Here is an 18,663-nt window from a genome sequence, read left to right as displayed (position 1 = left end):
TCTGAGCACCTTCCAAGTATTTAAAAAAGAAAAATCTCTCCCCTTCCCAGCCTGTAAGAGAAACAGCTTCATTAACTGTAGGTTGTTATTGTGTGTTTGTGTTCAACCTACTGACCTGAAAAGAACAGTTTTAACTCAACTGTGGTCAACAGAGTGACTCCAGAATGATTTCCCCCAATGTTTATATTAATGTTATTGTAGACAACACGTGAATTTTCTGCAGCTTGTTATGTAGTTCAATACCTATTCACTGTGCCCAATGTATCTGTCAGGCTAGATACAGTAAATATGACTAAACTTAACATAGAATAACCAGGACTGACTGAAGAGTCTAGTTCTTCCCATCAAGGCTGATGTGTAGTCAGTCCAAGATGGCATGCATTTTAAAACACAGGATACAAACTTGACATTTCTAAACAACATGTAAAGCTAAATTTTGCCCTCAGACACACATGAAACTCCCACTGAAGTCCATGGATACTACATATGGGTAACTCGGGACAGAATGTGGTCATTAGTATCCATAGAAACCTTGGCATTTATGACACCTTACCCTTAAACATTTTAAATAGGGGCTTGCACCTCAGTAGCGATTGATAACGGTGAAACTAAACAATTTCAGAAGTTCGCTTGGATGAGTTCTGAAATGTTCATCAACTAGTATGGGGGGAGGGGAGGAGTGTCTCTCTTCTCTTACTTTGCCCTTTATGGTGCTTCGCATTCTTCTGCCACCCTCTTCCAACTCCAGGCATATCCTTTCCCTTCTGGAAGTCCTACCCTCTTCAACTTCCTCTACCCAACAGACTATGCCATCCCCCAACTCTCTGTACCCTCCCCAGAAAATACTCTACTTACTGTTGGTGGTGTTCCATCAAGGGAATCTACAAAGGGGGAAGTCTCAGCTTTAGTGCTCTCCTAGATTGTGGCTGACATTCTAATTATATGTGCTCCTGGACTAGCAGAGGATGTCTTAGCATCCATGAAATTTATAGGCAGCAGCCAGTCTGGTAGAGTTTGTCAGAGTTACAGAAAAACCATGACCAACTTTAACAAATGTATATGGCTTGCCACGAATCAGAGAAAAGTGGACATCTACTGTTAGTTTTCTAAACTGGTTCGCCCATCCTTAAGACAGATATGAAAATGTTACAGGAATTAGATGTTTGCATGTCTATTAGCAAACATGAATATACTTGTTGTTCAAATTTTAAAGGTATCTAAACTAATACTTATGAGGTTTGTCAAGAGGTTGGCAAATCAAGAATTTAAAAAAGTTATCCATGCACTTATTACAAATTCTAAATAATGTATTCACTCTAGTTACTGCATCTCCTATAAGCCACACTTGTCAAACAAAAACAGTGAATCAAGTCTTTCCCCACTAGCTCTGTAGCTACACCCAAGGGAGACAGTACTCACATGCTAGAGATCATGGTTGGGAACAGGGGGGGCTGAAGCAGCTGCAGGCATCACTAAGATCTGCTCAGCCTGTTCACTAATCAGTAAAGTTGTGTAATTCTTTCATTAAGGAGCTATTGAGGACTTGTAGGATAAACTGCTCTTCCAACTTGCCACAAAGGACATAGATGGCATGTGAAAACTCCAGGAATGGCACAGTGTGCAGCTGCTCACTGACTCCTGTAAACTGGGTAAAGCACAGCCTTGTGGCAAAGGGTTCATCTGTTAGTGAACTGAGTCACAGCACCAGCTGCGTGACTGTATTTCAACTGTAACTTTCTTGCACAAATATTCCCATTTGGTACATTTCCTAGAAGCCTCCTGTGCAATGCTACTCTATGCTACCGGAAAATTCAGGGCATTCCTCATCTCTTTCGGAACTAAACTCAGTCACTAATGGAATTCACATTTAGTACCACATAGAAAATTTACTTAACACTAATTTCCAAGTTCACACTAAATCCACTATCTAGCAATAAAGGTTTTTGGAGTTGGAAAAAAATTCAAATTTAGTTTCTTTTCTTCTCTTTTTTCTGGTCCACACTGTCCTTGCTCCCATTACTTTTACCTAGAAGCCCATTCAGGGACCGCACAATTCCTGCTAATAAAAGCACAATTGATTCCACCTGCAGGCTTCTCTGTAACTGAACTACAACAAGCGGCACAAAATTCCAAAACAGCTTTCCTGGCATTTAGAAAACCTCCTTTAAAATCTTGTGATGGTTTTAGAGTTCTTCCCTTCCCTTTCCCAATAAGGTTACACTATCAAATCAAGAAATCTTTATAATTTATTGTGGGGTAAATAACTCATTACTTTGTGAAGACCAAGACAGTGGCAATGCTGGCTAGTGTCTTTGACGACTCACTAAGACCATTTTCTTTTCTCCAGCAGTCCCTTCGTGTATTGGCCTCTTCAGGATTCTTTTATCTTGCTGATAGGGAACATTTTCTTGCACTGTACCTTTTTGTTGTGTTGCTCTACTATACTGGGTATCAACGCTGCCAGAATGAGAAACAGGCTGAAGAAAGCACAATGGCCAGGGAAGCTCCTAGACCAATATATGTCTTCTGACTTGCCTTTGGTTGGGAGGGAAGTGGGAGACTGGAGGTGCTTCCAGTGGAGAGCTATTCCATTGGCAGCTGCTCCATCTCCCCTCTGGATCAGCACAGGATTTCATGGCTGCCATGAAAAACCTGGTCTGAGGTGATTCTGGTTTAACACACATAGCTGGTCACATTATGGATCTAGTATTGAGTATGGGACTGGAGATGGAGGAAGTGGAAATTATGCCCATAGACTGATCGCCACCTCTGGCAACCAGTGGTTGCATTGCTCCTTTCCTGCAGGGACATAAGACTTGCGTTATGGTTTTCAACCCTCAGGAGCTTATTGAATCAGAGTTTCCAGATGGCTCTCTGGAAGAATACTGTTCAGTCAAAAGACCACTCTTTGCAGAGTTTGGTTGAAATACACAACAACTTGTATCAACTCCATTGATACAACAGCCCCAAAATACACTCTTGGCTGACTTCACCTTCACAGGTCACCATTGTTTAAAGATGACCTGCAACTTACGATGCAAAAGGCAATCATTGACTGATGCTGACAGTTCTTATGTTCATAGCAGAACTTAGATAAAAACATAAGTTGATAAATTAGATAAAAACTTAAGTTGCTGGAATGTTGCAACATAAAACTACTTTATATCTTAGAATTCAGAACAATAGCACACAAGAACTCAAAAACAGAGAGAAACCACAGGCTGCTCCCTAAGACAGCAAGACACAACTCACCTACCTTGTTTGGAGCTGGCTCTTTCCAGACTGATTCTGATTGCAATGCTTTACTACAGAGTCCCCTAACCTGCAAGCAGTATATGGAACGGCCCGTATTCCCCACTCGTAATGCGATAGCTTGCAATTCCAACACAGTACTCAATACACCACAACAATCTTTCAAACTATCAACCTGATCTTCCTTTTTTGGGAAAGGTCATTGATCAGATTGGGGCAGATCAACTCTGGCAATTTCTGGCATCCTCAGATTCCCTTGAGTCTCACCGCTCAGGTTATAGAGCTGGGTTTGGAGTGGAAACCACATTGGTAACAGTGGCTGCTGATTTTCTCCTAGCAATGGAGAAGGCTAATTTATGTGAGCTAATTTTATTAGATCTGGCAGCTACCTTTGATACAGTCAATGAAGAAGATTTGTTGGGATACTGTCACTTCAAGGGAATGGATGGGGTTGCTAAGTGGTTCTGGTTTACTCCTATCCATTTTGGGGCAATTGCTTGTCCACTCCAAGAGCTCTCTCAGACAGTGTTACTACTGGAGTTGGTTTCATCACTCCCTCCTGTTCAGAGAGCATATGAGACCATTACGAAACTTGGTGAGGAAATATAACCCATCTGCTAATGATAGCTCTATTTCCATCACATCAGACCTGACTGGAAAGTGGAACAAATAATTTAGTACCGTTCCAAAAGCACTAGGAGTGAGCTGGGTGAGGGTTAATCTAGGTAAGACCATTATAAAGTTAGTGCATTGGGGGAAGTAAGCAGAAGGGTTGTGCTTTCCAAGTCTGGATATGTTAACCTTCTGGATGCTTTGCAGAGCACACCTTTCTTTGTAAGCAATTAGGGAGATTAGGCACTTATAGATGGCATGATGGAAATTAGGTGATTAAGAGCTGATTTAGATGGGTCTTCTGCTATGGATATGGCTAGGTGGAGTTCTATGGGATTTTTGTGAAAGACTCCGCTAAATGACTTGAAATACTGCATTAATGCATTTAGCTTTTCTAGTGGCTTGCTTTGAAAATGTCGAGAGGTGCCAGAAGCATAGATAAAAGTGCCACACAAGTCAAATAAATATATAAAATGAATAAATAAATACATTACTATTTCTTTCACCACATGGGAGGGGATTAGCTGACACCCTTACCAAAGAGAATTCCTTTCAGAAGCCAGCAAAGGTAGCAGTGAAGGAGTGGCTAATTTATTAAGACTTGGTGACTTTTCTTGCACCTCAGAACTGGAAGTTTAAACAACAATAATATTAATTCCTTGGGCCTCCCAGTGCATCTTGTGTGTACTATGTCTCTCTTGCATAGGCTGTCTATTCTTTTACTTGTTGTATCAAGCACAATGCTGATGTTTAATAAATAATTCATTATAGATTTTCTTCTGCGGAAGTGACTTCAGAGTGCAAATTCCAGTTGTGTGTCTTTGAGGAAAGACACCGATCATTCTAAACTCCTTCTGCCATGGTTGCTGAGAAAAAGCTACTTTTGCATGGTAAAAGGGAAATTCCTTGAAAAATCAAGCTAAGAGTAAAACACTTACAATTCTTGGTCTTTAGAAAACAAACAGCAGATTAGATTTGTCATTCATCATTTCTAGAGTAATTTAATGGTACAGGTGTTCTAGTTTTCTGTTAACTGCCATGAAGTGACAGATCCCAAAGATCCTGCAAGCTAAATAGACATGGCACAGCAAAAGATTACAGTAAGCAAGTGTGGCCCAGAAGATATTAAAGGCAGAGGTTTACAAAAGTGAGCTCCTGAGACTTGTTCATTGTGTGTCTAACACATCACTTTCTTTAGCTATATTCCAGTGTGGGAGAATGTGTGGAGTGAAGCTACAGTGACGTTCAGTGATGGAACAATTGGATTTAAAGGAATGATGTTGTTTTTTAAGTTTGAGACACCTTCTGACTATGGAAAAAGTTAAAGCACATTCTCCATAAACCCGTGGTGGTACCAGCAGTTTAAATGAAGAGAGATGTTGAGTTTTAATTGTTTCTTTTTATCTCTTCTACTGATAAAGATAGAATTCTATCTTAAGCATGTAGCAAAAAATAGGTCTTTCATCTGGAGCACAAAATTCATGTGTTCCCTGACCTTGCGTGTCACATGGTAATGAAACAGCGTAAATCAGACATGTTAAAAGTTGAAGCTTGTTAATATTAGTACTGAAGCTTCAGTCTCCTTCCTGGCTAAACTAACGGGTCCATAGTTCAAACATATATATTTACAGATTACAATGATGCAAAGGAAAAATTAATGGGCACCCAGCAGGAGCCAAATGGAAACATGTGGGTTTCAGATGAAGATCTGGAAAAAAAAAATTCCTATTTGCTTAAATTTTCAGTTAGCATTATGGAGTTTTTTCTTTTCACTAGTGCTTCTCTTCTAAGAGACTACATTGGTGATTTAGCCTTTGTATGGGGACATTTATTGAATTGCATAGATTTTGTATTCTCCTAGCTATATACTTTTGCTACCGTTGCTACCTATTTTCAACTTTTTGGGCTGAAACACTCTCTCAATATCTTTTCCTAGTCATCTATTTTAATTCATTCAACATATCTTCTAATCGAGGAACTCACTATTCCTTGCTATTTTGCCTCTGAAACTAATGATTACAACAGATATAAGTTGCTGAGTTATGCTGTAAAACATTTGCTTTTGTAGTCCTCAGCATGACGACACTGATGTCTACATAGGTTTTTATACCTGCCCATCACTTATCTGAGCACCTTTCAAATGCAGATTGATAATGATGATAGGCAAGAATAATCCCATTTTTGTGTGTTTACTTTTAACATCACTTCAAATGTTATAAATAAATATTTTAAAACATACCCTGCACAATCACTGTTTGGTATGCCAGCCATCCAGATACCCAGCTGCTATAAACGAGCATAGCTCCATTGAAGTCAATGGCATTACAGTGATTTGCACTAGCTGAGGATCTGGCCTGAAAAGCTTGAATACTAATCATGGCAGGCACACCAAAGATCATTTTTGTGGAGCTCAAAGAGATAGGCACACCAGGGTTTTTGCAGCTGTGGGCAGGGGGTGCTCACTCCTTCTTCTCCCCCTCCTTGGCCAAGCATTGCCTCTTCCTCTTCTTCAGTGCCACCCAGTGGATTTGACTCTGTGTATGTGGAAGGACTGCTTGAGGACCTGGACAGAAGTCTTATAATGGTGGAGGGAAGGGCACAGTGTCATCATGTAAAACATAATACTTTATAAGACCAGCCCTGAGGCACATTTAACAGGCTTCTGTAATTGGATGGGGTTTACAAGAAGTGGGATAAAATCACCCCTTTTCATAAAACCAACAGAGATTCTAGAAGAGGCTTTGAAAACAGGGTCATTCCCATTTTCAGGGATACATGGTTGCCCTAACCATGAAATGCAAAATATTGATGCAGAACATGGATTGCATGAATATCTTCAACACTGCCCCTGGCAATACAGCATGTAAACATACAATGGACACAATGACCTAATTCGCAGAAATACTGTGTATTACTATATGCGGGGAAGCCAGGGCTTGTAACATGGTACAAAGTATAGCCAAAAACTTACACATGGCTACAGAAACTGAATTCAACTTATTATCTTTACTTCAACTAAAAATACCAAGGCAGTGCCATAAGAGCAGACTTAGTCAACACTTCTCATCTGAGAAAGTCACAAGTAAGTCTTAAAGTGGAATTTGTTCTATCCTGTATCCTGAAAACTTCCCCCATAAGTGACAGTCTGAACATGGGGTTTGAAAGAGTGCACATACACCCTTCCAAACAATTTTGCTTACTACTGATCTTAGGACACTTTCAAATGCCATTCTTCCTACTTTTTGCTCTTACTTCCTTCTTGACCCTGTCCCCTACACTTTAAAATAGGTTTTAGGGATGTCTCATGCATATATCATTCTATTGATCTCCTTTCCCCAACCTAGTCAGAGATAAGAGCCCTGTCCTGACCTGCTGTCTTCCATATGCTCTACAGAGTGAGAATGTAAAAGCAGATGTTGCTGTTTAAGGGAAAGACCAGGTTAGACTTAAGACAAAACAGGGCAGGAGAAGAAGTCAGAGTGAAGAAATTATAGTCAAAAAGGAAAGTGCCTAAACAAAAGTGAAAAAGAGTAATTGACACCATGTAATCAGTTATGCTTCTAGTGCCCCATTTTGTAGGATATTTTCCCCTACTACATTTAAAAGAGGCTTAGTTTTAAATTAGCAGCCTGCTTTTGAAAAATCTTGGCCAAAATGTCTAATTCAGCTCTTCATATGGAATAATAAATATGAAAATTCAGTGAGCATATATAATTTTCCCTTGAATAAGAAAACCAACTATTTTGTTTCTCTGTGAACTACTTGGGTAACCTTTTGGGAAAGGAGGAGCCTATACAGGAAGGATGGGCTCCACCTAAAATCAAAACAGAACCAGACTGCTGGCATGTGAAATTTAAAAGGACAGAGGAGTTTTTAAGCCAATAAGTTCAGAGGCGCACACAATTTGGACAGAGACAGTCCTCTGGGGAAGTTTTATTAAAGGGGACACTCCATATCCTAGTAAAGAGGAGAGGATAGAAATTGATAAAGTAGAGAGAGGTAGGAACTGAAGAGAAACAATCAAATGAAAAAAAGTCCCGTTCAATTACATCACATGAAGGCAGACAACTAAATATTAACTAATTTTATAAGTACGGGTATACAAATGCTAGAAGTCTAAGTACTAGGATGGGTGAACTTGAGTGTCTGGTATTAAATGAGGATGTTGATACAATAGCCATTGCAGAAACTAGGTGGAATAATGATAATGAGAGACAGTAATATCAGGGTACAGAATATACAGGAATGACAGAGTGGGTCATGATGGTGAGGGAGTTGCACAATATGAGAAAGAAAGCAGAGAGTCAAATATAGCAAAAATCTTGAAGTAAGTTTTTTTTTTTTAAATGTACCAATAGAAATTCCATGCTTGAATAATAAGAGTATAGAAATAGGAATGTACTACCAATCACCTGACCAGGATGGTGATAGGGAGTGTGAAATATTCAGGGAGATTAGAGAGGCTACAAAAACAGAAAGCCCAATAATAATGGGGGATTTCAGCTATCCCCATATTGACGGGCTACATGTTACCTCAGGACAGGATGCAGAGACAACATTTCTAGACACCATTAATGACTAATTCTTGGAGCAGCTAGTCCTAGAACCCACCAGGGAAGCGGCAATTCTTGTTTTAGTGCTAAGTGGCACACAGGATCTGGTCCAAGAGGTGAATATAGCTGAACCGCTTGGTAAAAGCGACCATAATGTAATTAAATTTAACCTCCTTGTAGGGAGGGAAATACCAAAAAATCCCTCCACAGTAGCATTTAACGTCAAAAAGGGGAACTACACAAAAAATGAGGAAGCTAGTTAAATGGAAATTAAAATGAGTAGTCACGAGTGAAATGCCTGCAAGCAGCATGGACATTTAAAAAAAAAAACCCACAATAATAGAGGCTCAAACTAAGCATATACCTCCAATTAAAAAAAAGTAAGAGGACCAAAAAAATGCCACCATGGCTAAACAACACAGTAAAAAAGAGGCTGTTAGAAACAAAAAGACATATTTTAAAATTTTGAAGTCAGATCTACTGAGGAAAACAGAAAGAAGCACAAACTCTGGCAAGTCAAGTGTAAAACTTAATTGGACAGGCCAAAAAAGAATCTGAAGAGAAACTAGCAACAGACACAAAAACTAATGGCAAAAAATTTTTGTAAGTACATCAGAAGCCAGAAGCCTGACAAGCAATCAGTGGGGCCACTGGATGATTAAGGTGCTAAAGGAGCACTCAATGAAGACATAAAGCCATTGCAAAGAAGCTAAATGGATTCTTTTCATCGTTCTTCACTGCAGAGGATATGAGGGAGATTCCCACACCGGAGCCATTCTTTTTAAATGGGAAATCTGAGGAATTGTTCCCGATTGAGGTGTCAGTAGAGGTGGTTTTGGAGCAAATTAAATAGTAATAAGTCACAAGGAACAGATGGTATTCACCCAAGAGTCCTGAAGGAACTCAAATATGAAATTACAGAACTATTAACTGTAGTATATAATCTATCACTTAAATCAATCTCTGCACCAGATGACTGGAAGATAGCCAATATAACGCTAATTTTTTTTAAAGGCTCTAAACACTGGCAATTACACACCACTAAACCTAGCTTCAGTATCAGGCAAACTGGTTGAAACTATATTAAAGAACAGGATAATCAGACACATAGAAGAACACAATATGTTGTGGAAAAGACAACATGGCTTTTGTAAAGGAAAATCACGCCTCACCAATCTATTAGACTTTTTTGAGTGGGGTCAACAAGCATATGGACAAGGGCGATGCAGTGTATAGGGTGTACTTGGATTTTCAGAAAACCTTTGACAAGGTCCCTCACTAAAGGCTCTTAAACAAAGTAGGCAGTCATGAGATCAGAAGAAAAGTCCTGTTATGTATCGGTAACCAGTTAAAAGACAGGAAACAAAGGGTAGGAATAAATAGTCCGTTTTCACAATGGAAAGACGTAAAGATCAGGGTCCCCCAAGGATCTGAAATTGGGACCAGTGCTGTTCAAAATATTCATAAATGATCTGGAAAAAGGAGTAAACAGTTAGGTAGCATCTTTGCGGAAGATACAAAATTACTCAAGATAGTTAAGTCCAAAGCAGACTGCAAAGAGTTACAAAGGGATTTCACAAAACTGGGGAACTGCGCAACAAAATGGTCGATGAAATTAAATGTTCATAAATGCAAAGTAATGCACATTGGAGAACATAATCCCAGCTATACATACAAAACCATGGGGTGTAAATTAGCCATTACCACTCAAGAAAGAGATCTTAGAGTCATCGTGGTTAGTCTTCTAAAAACATCTGCTCATATGTGCAGCAGCTGTCAAAAAAGCTAACAGAATGTTAGGAAACATGAAAGAAATTGATAAGAAGACAGAAAATATAATGGCATGTTGAATACTGCATACAATTCTGGTCACCCCATCTCAAAAATGATATATTAGAATTGAAAAATGTACAGAGAAAGGCAACAAAAATGATTAGAGGATATGGAACAGCTTCTGTATGAGGAGAGATTAAAAAGATTGGGACTATTCAATTTTGAAAAGAGACAACTAAGGGGGACATGACAGAGGTCTATAAAATCATGAATGGTGTGGAGAAAGTGAATAAGGAACTGTTATTTACCCCGTCACATAACACAAGAACCAGGGATCACCCAATGAAATTCATAGGCAGCAGATTTAAAACAACATAAGGAAGTACTTCTTCACACAACACAGTAAAACCTGTGGAACTCATTGCCAGGGGATGTCGTGAAGGCCAAAAGTAGAACTGGGTTAAAAAAGGAATTAGATAAATTCATGGAGGAGAGATCCATCAATGGCTATTAGCCAAGATTGTCAGGAATGCAACACCACACTCTGGGTGCCCCTAAACTGCTAGAAGCTGGGACTGGACCACTCGATAATTGCCCTGTTCTGTTCACTCCCTCTGAAGCTTCTGGCACTGGCCACTATCAAAAGATGGACCATTGTTCTTACCCAGCATGGATGTTCTTATGTTCTTAATGGTCTAACCACCAGACTGGAGTATGGATAGACTACCTCCATAGGGCCTACATGAGCCTACAGAATGGGGATCACTGGTTTACACCCACATCTGAATCTCCAATGCTGAAATAAAGAACCCAAATAACTCTAAAGTTACCTCACCAGCTAAGTCCATGGCTCTGTATTATAAAACTCATTTCCCAGTCAAGTTACTTATACTATAAGACTCCCAGTTTACTGTATTATGCTATTTAAATTTTTTTATACTATCTTTTGGTTTGAATGAAAGTTAATTTTTAATTTTTCTTACAAAGCTACTGTAAAGCCTGGAACATGAGAGATTACAGTGGATCATAACATAATATCTAATACAGAAAGAAGTCTTGAAATTATATTTAATATACTCACTTGAATAAAGGAGTTCCACAGACAACACATTTGTATATCCCATGAGCTTTATGATGTGTGTATTCTCCCTCAAAGGCGCTGGGAAAAACAAAAACGCTATTTTAAAAATCAGTAAAGGAATAGTGTTTTTTAAATACTATATTAGAGTGCAAAAAGCTGAACTCAAGAGTTAGCTATTGTTATTGTTTATCAAATGAAAAAATGAGTATCTTCATAAATTTGCCTTAACAGTTACATACCATTCAGGAGGAAGCAAAACCTCACACACATCAAAGATAAGAGCACAAAAACCAATTGCTGTTTAAAACTGTTTGGCAACGTCCTAAAATTAGTAATTTTTAAACAAAGATTGTTTAAAATTTAATTAATCTTGAGCATTTCTCTAGCTTTAGTCTTCAAACAATCTTTTAACAATGATCTCAAATGCTCAGCAACAAATAAAGCTCTAGTGTAGTGGGTAAATGACACTGTTGGTTTGTTAGCACAGGATGGGCTGCCCGTCTGTTAGAGTATCATTCGTATCTTAGCAGAAAATGAAACAACTCGTCCATCATTTCAAGCTGCGTGAGCCTTATATTTTTAGTCGAAAAGGAATATTACAATTTTAAGGGAATATTTTTCTAAGTTAACAAACTTAAGGGCTAGGAGGTCATTCATCTAATACAAATCAGCTGTGCTAGTCCAACAAAAAGCCTATGTGCTCGGCAGCTTGTTTTTATTATCCTTTCACCCTTTTTATGAGGTCCAATTTTTTTTTTATAAACAGGATTTTTAAGAATGACCTACTCTCCAATTGTTTGTGTGCATTAAATCATTTTGCTAATCATATACACAACAGTAAGTGATTAGGGTGGAAGAAGGTCTCATGAGTGGAGGCTCAGGTCCCACTGCCAGCTCATTTGTGGGGGGTTTTGTGCCACTGATTCTCATTCATTACATTCAGCAAATAGTCTACTCTGATAGGAAGAGTGTTGCCTATTAACTAGGACCCCATGTGTGGTAAAGAGCCCTTTCAGGTCATGAATGAAAACAAGCAGTTACATCATTAATACATTTGGATCAGAGGTAAGCTAGGGCCTTATGCCAAGCTCCATGGTATAAATTAGACAACAAAATGGTTAGACTTTGGCAAGCTGCCTTCATGCTGGAATCAGCTGAGAGAGACTATTCACTACGAACAGTTTGGAAGTGAGCACTTTTTTTTCCATCCAGGATTTAGGGCTAGCTTCCAGGGACTAAAGCCATGTGAGGGCAGTTATTGAAAATTTTTGACATTCCTACCACAAATGAGCCAATAAATACCTTCTCCACATGCGCTTCAAAAAGAAATTGGAGTGGGGTGGAAAGGAACTAAATTATGCTACCTTCTTTTTGCAGCCAAAATGTCTATACTTACAATGGCCACCTTCAAAATTTCAGCCTCCTGGCAAAGAGCCATTTTCCTCATGGTTCTGCTCACTGTGATGTCTTCCAAAAAATGTACCTAAACCGCTATTACTTCCACACATTTTGTAGTAAACTAAAAACAGACCCTAAACATAAGCTCTGTGACTTTATAAGACACTTAGTGTTCATTTAATACACACACATACACACACACACACACACACACACACACACTATTGCCTTGACCACCACACGGCAGATGCCTGTCTTTTCAGTGGTGTTAATTTGTAGGGGTTAGTAAACAAGTGGAGAATTCTTGAAAGCGGTTGGAGGGGAAACAGCAGCAAAGGGGAGGAAAGAAGGAAAGATGCCTATTTCTTCATGAATGTGCTTCCTTCAGCCTGCCTTACCTTTCAGTCCCTTTCTCCTGAGTGACATGGTACTGCAAAGGCGTCAGCCGCTTCCTCAGGTCCTGCTGGGAAAAGACCACCTTGCAGTTCTTTTTATCCCTACATGACCCTGAAAAAGGGAGAGGATATGAGAGAAGGAGTCTTTTTAGCTTAAATCTTGAATAATTGCTTTGGCTGACGGCCACAGCATAGCTTCTGCATTCACTTGTCAATGACCAGACCAGTCCCTAATGCAATAGAACGGCTCAGCTGAACTGCAGCTGATTATTTCTTCAAATCCAAGTTTTAAAAGAATGTTGCTCAAAAGCCAGGTGATTCCACTGGAGCAGTGACAATGTGCTACAGCCAAAGCCTTCTGTGCGCCATCCTAAATCTTTACAGTCACTCATGAGAAGGTAACATTTTCCTACCACTTTAAAAAAAAAAAAAAAAAAAAAAGAAGTCTGCAAAAAATAACTCAAACTCGATGCTCTTTTCAAGACATCTATATTGTAGACATAAGGTAATGGGCATATGATGTTTAGCCACAATTCAGCATCCAATGATTTCACAACCTTTTAAAGAAGTTTTAAATATTATAAATTGTTATACTTCCAATATGGTTGATTTCTCCACCATCCTTACATTTATTTTAACTTTGTTTCAAAAGGTGTATTTTTGTCACAATTGAATTATTCTTACGGACTATGTCTCATAACGCAGATCAAAATATCAGCCCGAAGAGAAAAGTCATTTCACTATTCTAAAAATTGTGCAGTCCTCAAAAATAAAGTTGTCTTAAAAATTATAGCTGGGATGTATTAATTAATTAATTTGTTAATTAATTAAAATCAAAGCTGGCTCATACTCCCTTGAAAATCCCAACTTAGACTATGCCTAGGTTCTACACACAAAAAGAAAATCTAAATGGTCTCAAGGCATTATTGTAAAAACATCATTCTTATAATGCAAAATCTGTAATTACTCCAGAAAAGAATTCAAAAAAATTTTTTTTGAGGAAGCCAATCTGAGATTTATACTTTTCAGGACCCAATACTGGTTGCTCTGGTGAATGAAAACAAAAAAAATTACACTAGTATAAGTGTGCTGAATGTGGAAATAGCTTTACTAACCATATGTAATACTTCATGTAAAATAACTCTAATTATTCAAGTAATTATAATATGCACAATTAGAAATAAACAGTCCTGACAAAAATATTTTTGTCAGCAATATATACACTCATAAAAAGTCCAATTGTGTTCCCAAAGTAGAGGGAACGGAGCTACCCATCTGTATGTCATTTAGTACAAGAGAAGCAATGGCAGGTTTAAATTACGTGGTATTGGATTGCAATTTCCTAACATTGGATGCTTTTCTGCTTTTTTACCTTGAGTCATTACTAAGAGTGTTCATAAAAAGTAGCTTAAAGCACAGATGCTTGCAAATCATTTAGGCAAAGATGTTTCTCCCCCTCCCCCACCTCCACCCCTTCTTTCTCTCTCTCTTGTTTTTTGCTTTGGAAGAATAAAACTGTTGGTCACTACTGACTAACCTTGTCAAGTAGGTCCAAGGAGAAAAAGTAAAATTGAGAACATCTGATTGAAATAAATAATGCAAACATATAAAGCTTGGCTACTGAATGAAAGGTATTGAAAAGCAACTTCATTTCATAGATTAGAAATTACTTTTGATCTAAACATTCTTAAAAACAGATTGTTTTCTGAAACATCTCATTAACTGTGCTGCAGAGCCCTCCTGTTAAAGGCAAGCTTTGAAAGAGCGCTGCTATACTCCTTTGTTAGTTTCAATCTTATTTGGGAGGGGGATAAAGATTTCATTCCAGGTTTCTTTGTTTGTCTTTCAAGAACCACTAAAGAAGTATTCAGACAACTTTTGCAGGAATGTGCCCTGTGCCATGGCTTACAAATTATTTGGTTTTGGTGCACTTAAAGGTCACCTTCCAAATTAGCAAAATTTTCCTACATCCTGGCTTTTCAACCTTAAATGTAAATATTGTTTCCTAACTGTAAGTGAGGTTTGTTCTTTATAACATTTGGTTGCTTATTTAAAGATGTCAAACTTTGGAGATTTTTATTCTCAGGGTGTGCTGTCTTCTTGCACTAATAAGTCTTTCGAAGGATAACTAACAGCAAAAAGAAGTATATGCATTACATAAATAACTCAATGTTGCATTATGCAGCTCAATAAGAAATTGTCTGAGAATTATTAATCCCAAATCTTATATTTTAATATTAAAAAGCAGGCCAAATTGGTCCGATGAGTTTTATAGACAAACACCCCTTTATTTTATTTTTTTTAAACTCGCTCAAAATTATTTCTGCTTCCAAAACTTCATCTCATTCCTTAACATTAAAAAAAATAACTAAGCATATCTCAACTTTGAAAAATCATGGAAAAGTTGAGTGTTTTAAAAGAAAATCTCATTTTAAACTCTTACAATAATTCCTTAAGTGGGTACCCTGATTTTATCGTTTTAGAATCATAGCATTCTTTACTGGGTATAGTCACTACTACACAGAAGGAAATTTCCATTTCACTGTATATCATTTAATCCATGACCTTGCAATCAGAAGTAGGAAGCATGTTATAAGAGATTTTTACCTATTGTTTTTATAGTTACCTGAATCTTTTACAAGACAGACAAGTATTTACGTGTACAGTGAAATCTTGTTACTCTGCACTGGTGTACACTGCAAACCTACACTGGAAAGGGATTTTCAAGGTTTGCAGAGCACTGGCCAGCAAAATTCTAATGCTGTGCTGCATCCCACTTGGATGAACCTCGTGTCATCGTGTGGCCCAACTCTCAGATCTCAGGAACATCCTTAAACAGAGCTTTGACACTTATGGTTTAAATGTTCATGGCAAACTGATAGACCAGTAAATTAACCAAGCCTGTTCCACGTTGCTCTTGAATGTCAGAGACAAGGGGTAATATGCTGTATATCTACTGGCTACCCCCACCACTTGCTAGTTTGCAGTGGGTCTCCCTGTTAGGGTGAATTAGTAAGGTTCTAGTGTTTTAAGTTCTTTACTTAGGCTCCAGTTCAGAATAGCATTCCTATACAAGGGAGCACTTAAAACATATGCATAACTTTAAGCATGTGCTTAAGTATTTTCCTGAATTGGAGCCTTATTTTGTAATACTATGTCATGCCAGATTAGCCATCCCCATGCAAAACATTCACAGATGCAACATCTTTATCTTGTGGTTTATAGCGATGCTATCACCAACATTGGTTTAAATATGATGAGGAAGAGGCAGCAAACTAGAGAGGGGAAAACGCTCACTTTGCACTAAAATAATGCCTGTACTCCACACTGCAAAGCTTATATGATAGTTTCTAAAGACAATTGTTTGTGTGCACTTTAAAAAAAAATTACCTTTTTGGGGGGAGGGGGGAAATCAGTGGGAAATGCAAGATGAAAATAGGGAGTATGGGAAAACAATTATGGCTGGATCATTTCTTCTATGGTGATTATGCAATAAATAGCAATTAATAATGCAACCAATATGGTATCCATACCAATTATGAAAAAATATCAACAGTACAGAGCAAGAGCCCAATCAAATCACCTTACTGTTCATAAAGAACACAGAATGAACCTGTCCATCAGCCCATGCCTGTCTTCCTTGTGTTAGTTCTCTCAACAAGGGGTCAATAATCCTGAAACAGGATTCCCATGAAAGTCTCTAAAACTTTAGAAGGCTTCTTAATTTCCTGGCAAATCAGATCTAAATTTGTGTGCTGCTTATTCATAAACTTTGCAGGTCAATGTGAAAGAGAAAAATAATCTGCAGTTTTAAAATTAGCATGGCATCCACTTTGGACCAGTCATTTCATGGGACCATGAGGAGGGCGGAAATCTTAAATTTTCACTCCAATTTTTGCCTCCTTGAAGTAAAAAACAGGAGAAATTTTAAACGTATCTTCAAGATAGTAAGTGTGCATCTGAAAATCCTGTTTTGGTTTGTTATACCTGCCCCTACTTCTGCAGTGAGCTCCTTACATGGAGCTCCAGGGAAGTCTGTGGCAGGGGCTACCTGCATGGAACTCCGAGAGATCTGGGCCCCAGTTGAATATTTACTGTTTATCCTTCCCTCTTCATTCTCATTACTGTTCATTATAAAGGCATTTTGCATACAGCTGTACTTCAAGATCCTTTATGCTGCCAAAAACGGCAGCAGTGCTAACCAAAGTGAAACGTGGCTTTCGAGGCTTCAAAACAAGGTAGAGGCTTTTTCAGATGAAACTAATAATAAAACAGGAATGTCTATTTTGGGGCTAACAAATATGCATAAAATATCATTTTTGGATGTTTTATTGATTTCTGCATCTCAAAAATGGCCTTTTTGAGGGGAAAAAATGCAAAGCACATTGGAAATAATTACCATCCTCACCATCACTTCCCCTTGTTTTACAGCTTGTTCCCTCAACTTGGAGCCCAGCACTATAAAACAGAAGTGAGCTGCAAGCATTTTCTGGTGTTGACCTGAGCACCTCACCTTGTTTCTAAATTCCTATTTTTGTGAAGCTTTCCAAATCTGGGATTCATAATGAAGACAAACACCAACATATACACAATTTCCTTTGATTTAATTAATAACAATAACATAATAATAATACTGTAATACAAAAGAGCAGTAAGGTTTCTTCAGATAGAGTGACAAAAGCTACTACTCATAGCTTTCCTTCTTTAATACTCTTTTGAACTGTTACAATTGTATCTTTTGTTTTGTTGCTTCCTTTCTCTTACTGCATTGAAAATAACTCACATTTCAAATTTCATGTAAAGCACTGTGTATATTCTCCTCTTCGTGCATGTGCATAAGTCCCTTTCGCACTAATGGCCACGATAGGCATGCAATGAGTACATACTATTAAGACTTCCTGAATTAAATACAGTGAGACAAATGTTCCAGCACAGCATCACTGTATAATAAATCAGGCTTCCAGTTTTCAATACTATTATTAAACTTTTCACGCATGTGTCAGGGGGTTTAATCACATTTTTTATACAGCACCATAGGTCTCAATTCTGCCATTTGACCAGTATAGACAGCCCCCTGAGACTACACAGAGCCCCACTGATTTCACAGGGATTCTGTGTGGACAGAAGGGTCTACTCATGCGGATCAGACTGCAAGATCTATGTCTAAGCATACATCTCCTTGCTTCTCCAAATCACATGCCCCCATCTATGGGGTGTACCTTCCTCCCTAATGGCGAGTTACCTGGAACTGATGTGAAAGGAATGCTGCCAGACTAAGAGTTATATGTTTTTTAAAAAATCAAATATCCTTACCGATTGATATGACCAAACTTTCTATTTCATTAAAAATTGAAATATCTTAATTTAGTTTCCACCATTTATGCTATTAGTTGACACTTTGCATTTCCCTCATCTTGAAAGAATGAAAATAGGCAGGTCACTTTCATTTTTGTTTAGTCAGTTTCCCTTTATGCTTATTTAGCCTTAGCAGAATGCTCCAGCCTAGGAGAATGTTGGTTTGTTTTTGTTTTTAAAAAAAACACTATAGAAGAAACTTTTCATTGGAATTACAAAACAATTGATGGAAACATTTATGTTG

The 18,663-nt window shown here is 38.1% G+C and overlaps 1 protein-coding gene across 2 annotated transcripts in view; it reads right to left on the bottom strand.

Moving 5' to 3' along the window:
* The window catches only part of MSRB3 (methionine sulfoxide reductase B3), a 103,494-nt gene that overhangs the window by 69,510 nt on the left and 15,321 nt on the right, over nucleotides 1–18,663 (bottom strand). For both annotated transcript variants that reach the window (XM_026648786.1, XM_026648787.1), the window contains 2 exons: nucleotides 13,068–13,176; nucleotides 11,272–11,349 (listed from right to left, as the gene is read on the bottom strand). In XM_026648786.1, the coding sequence (XP_026504571.1) occupies nucleotides 11,272–11,349; nucleotides 13,068–13,176 (187 nt within the window). The remainder of the gene's footprint in view (nucleotides 1–11,271; nucleotides 11,350–13,067; nucleotides 13,177–18,663) is intronic.

The sequence above is a fragment of the Terrapene carolina genome, unplaced genomic scaffold, assembly GCF_002925995.2.
Source record: "Terrapene carolina triunguis isolate 2854851 unplaced genomic scaffold, T_m_triunguis-2.0 Scaffold68, whole genome shotgun sequence".
Taxonomy (NCBI): Eukaryota; Metazoa; Chordata; order Testudines; family Emydidae; genus Terrapene; species Terrapene triunguis.
The sequence above is the reverse complement of the archived record's forward strand: the minus strand, read 5'-3'. Positions and strand labels throughout refer to the sequence as shown.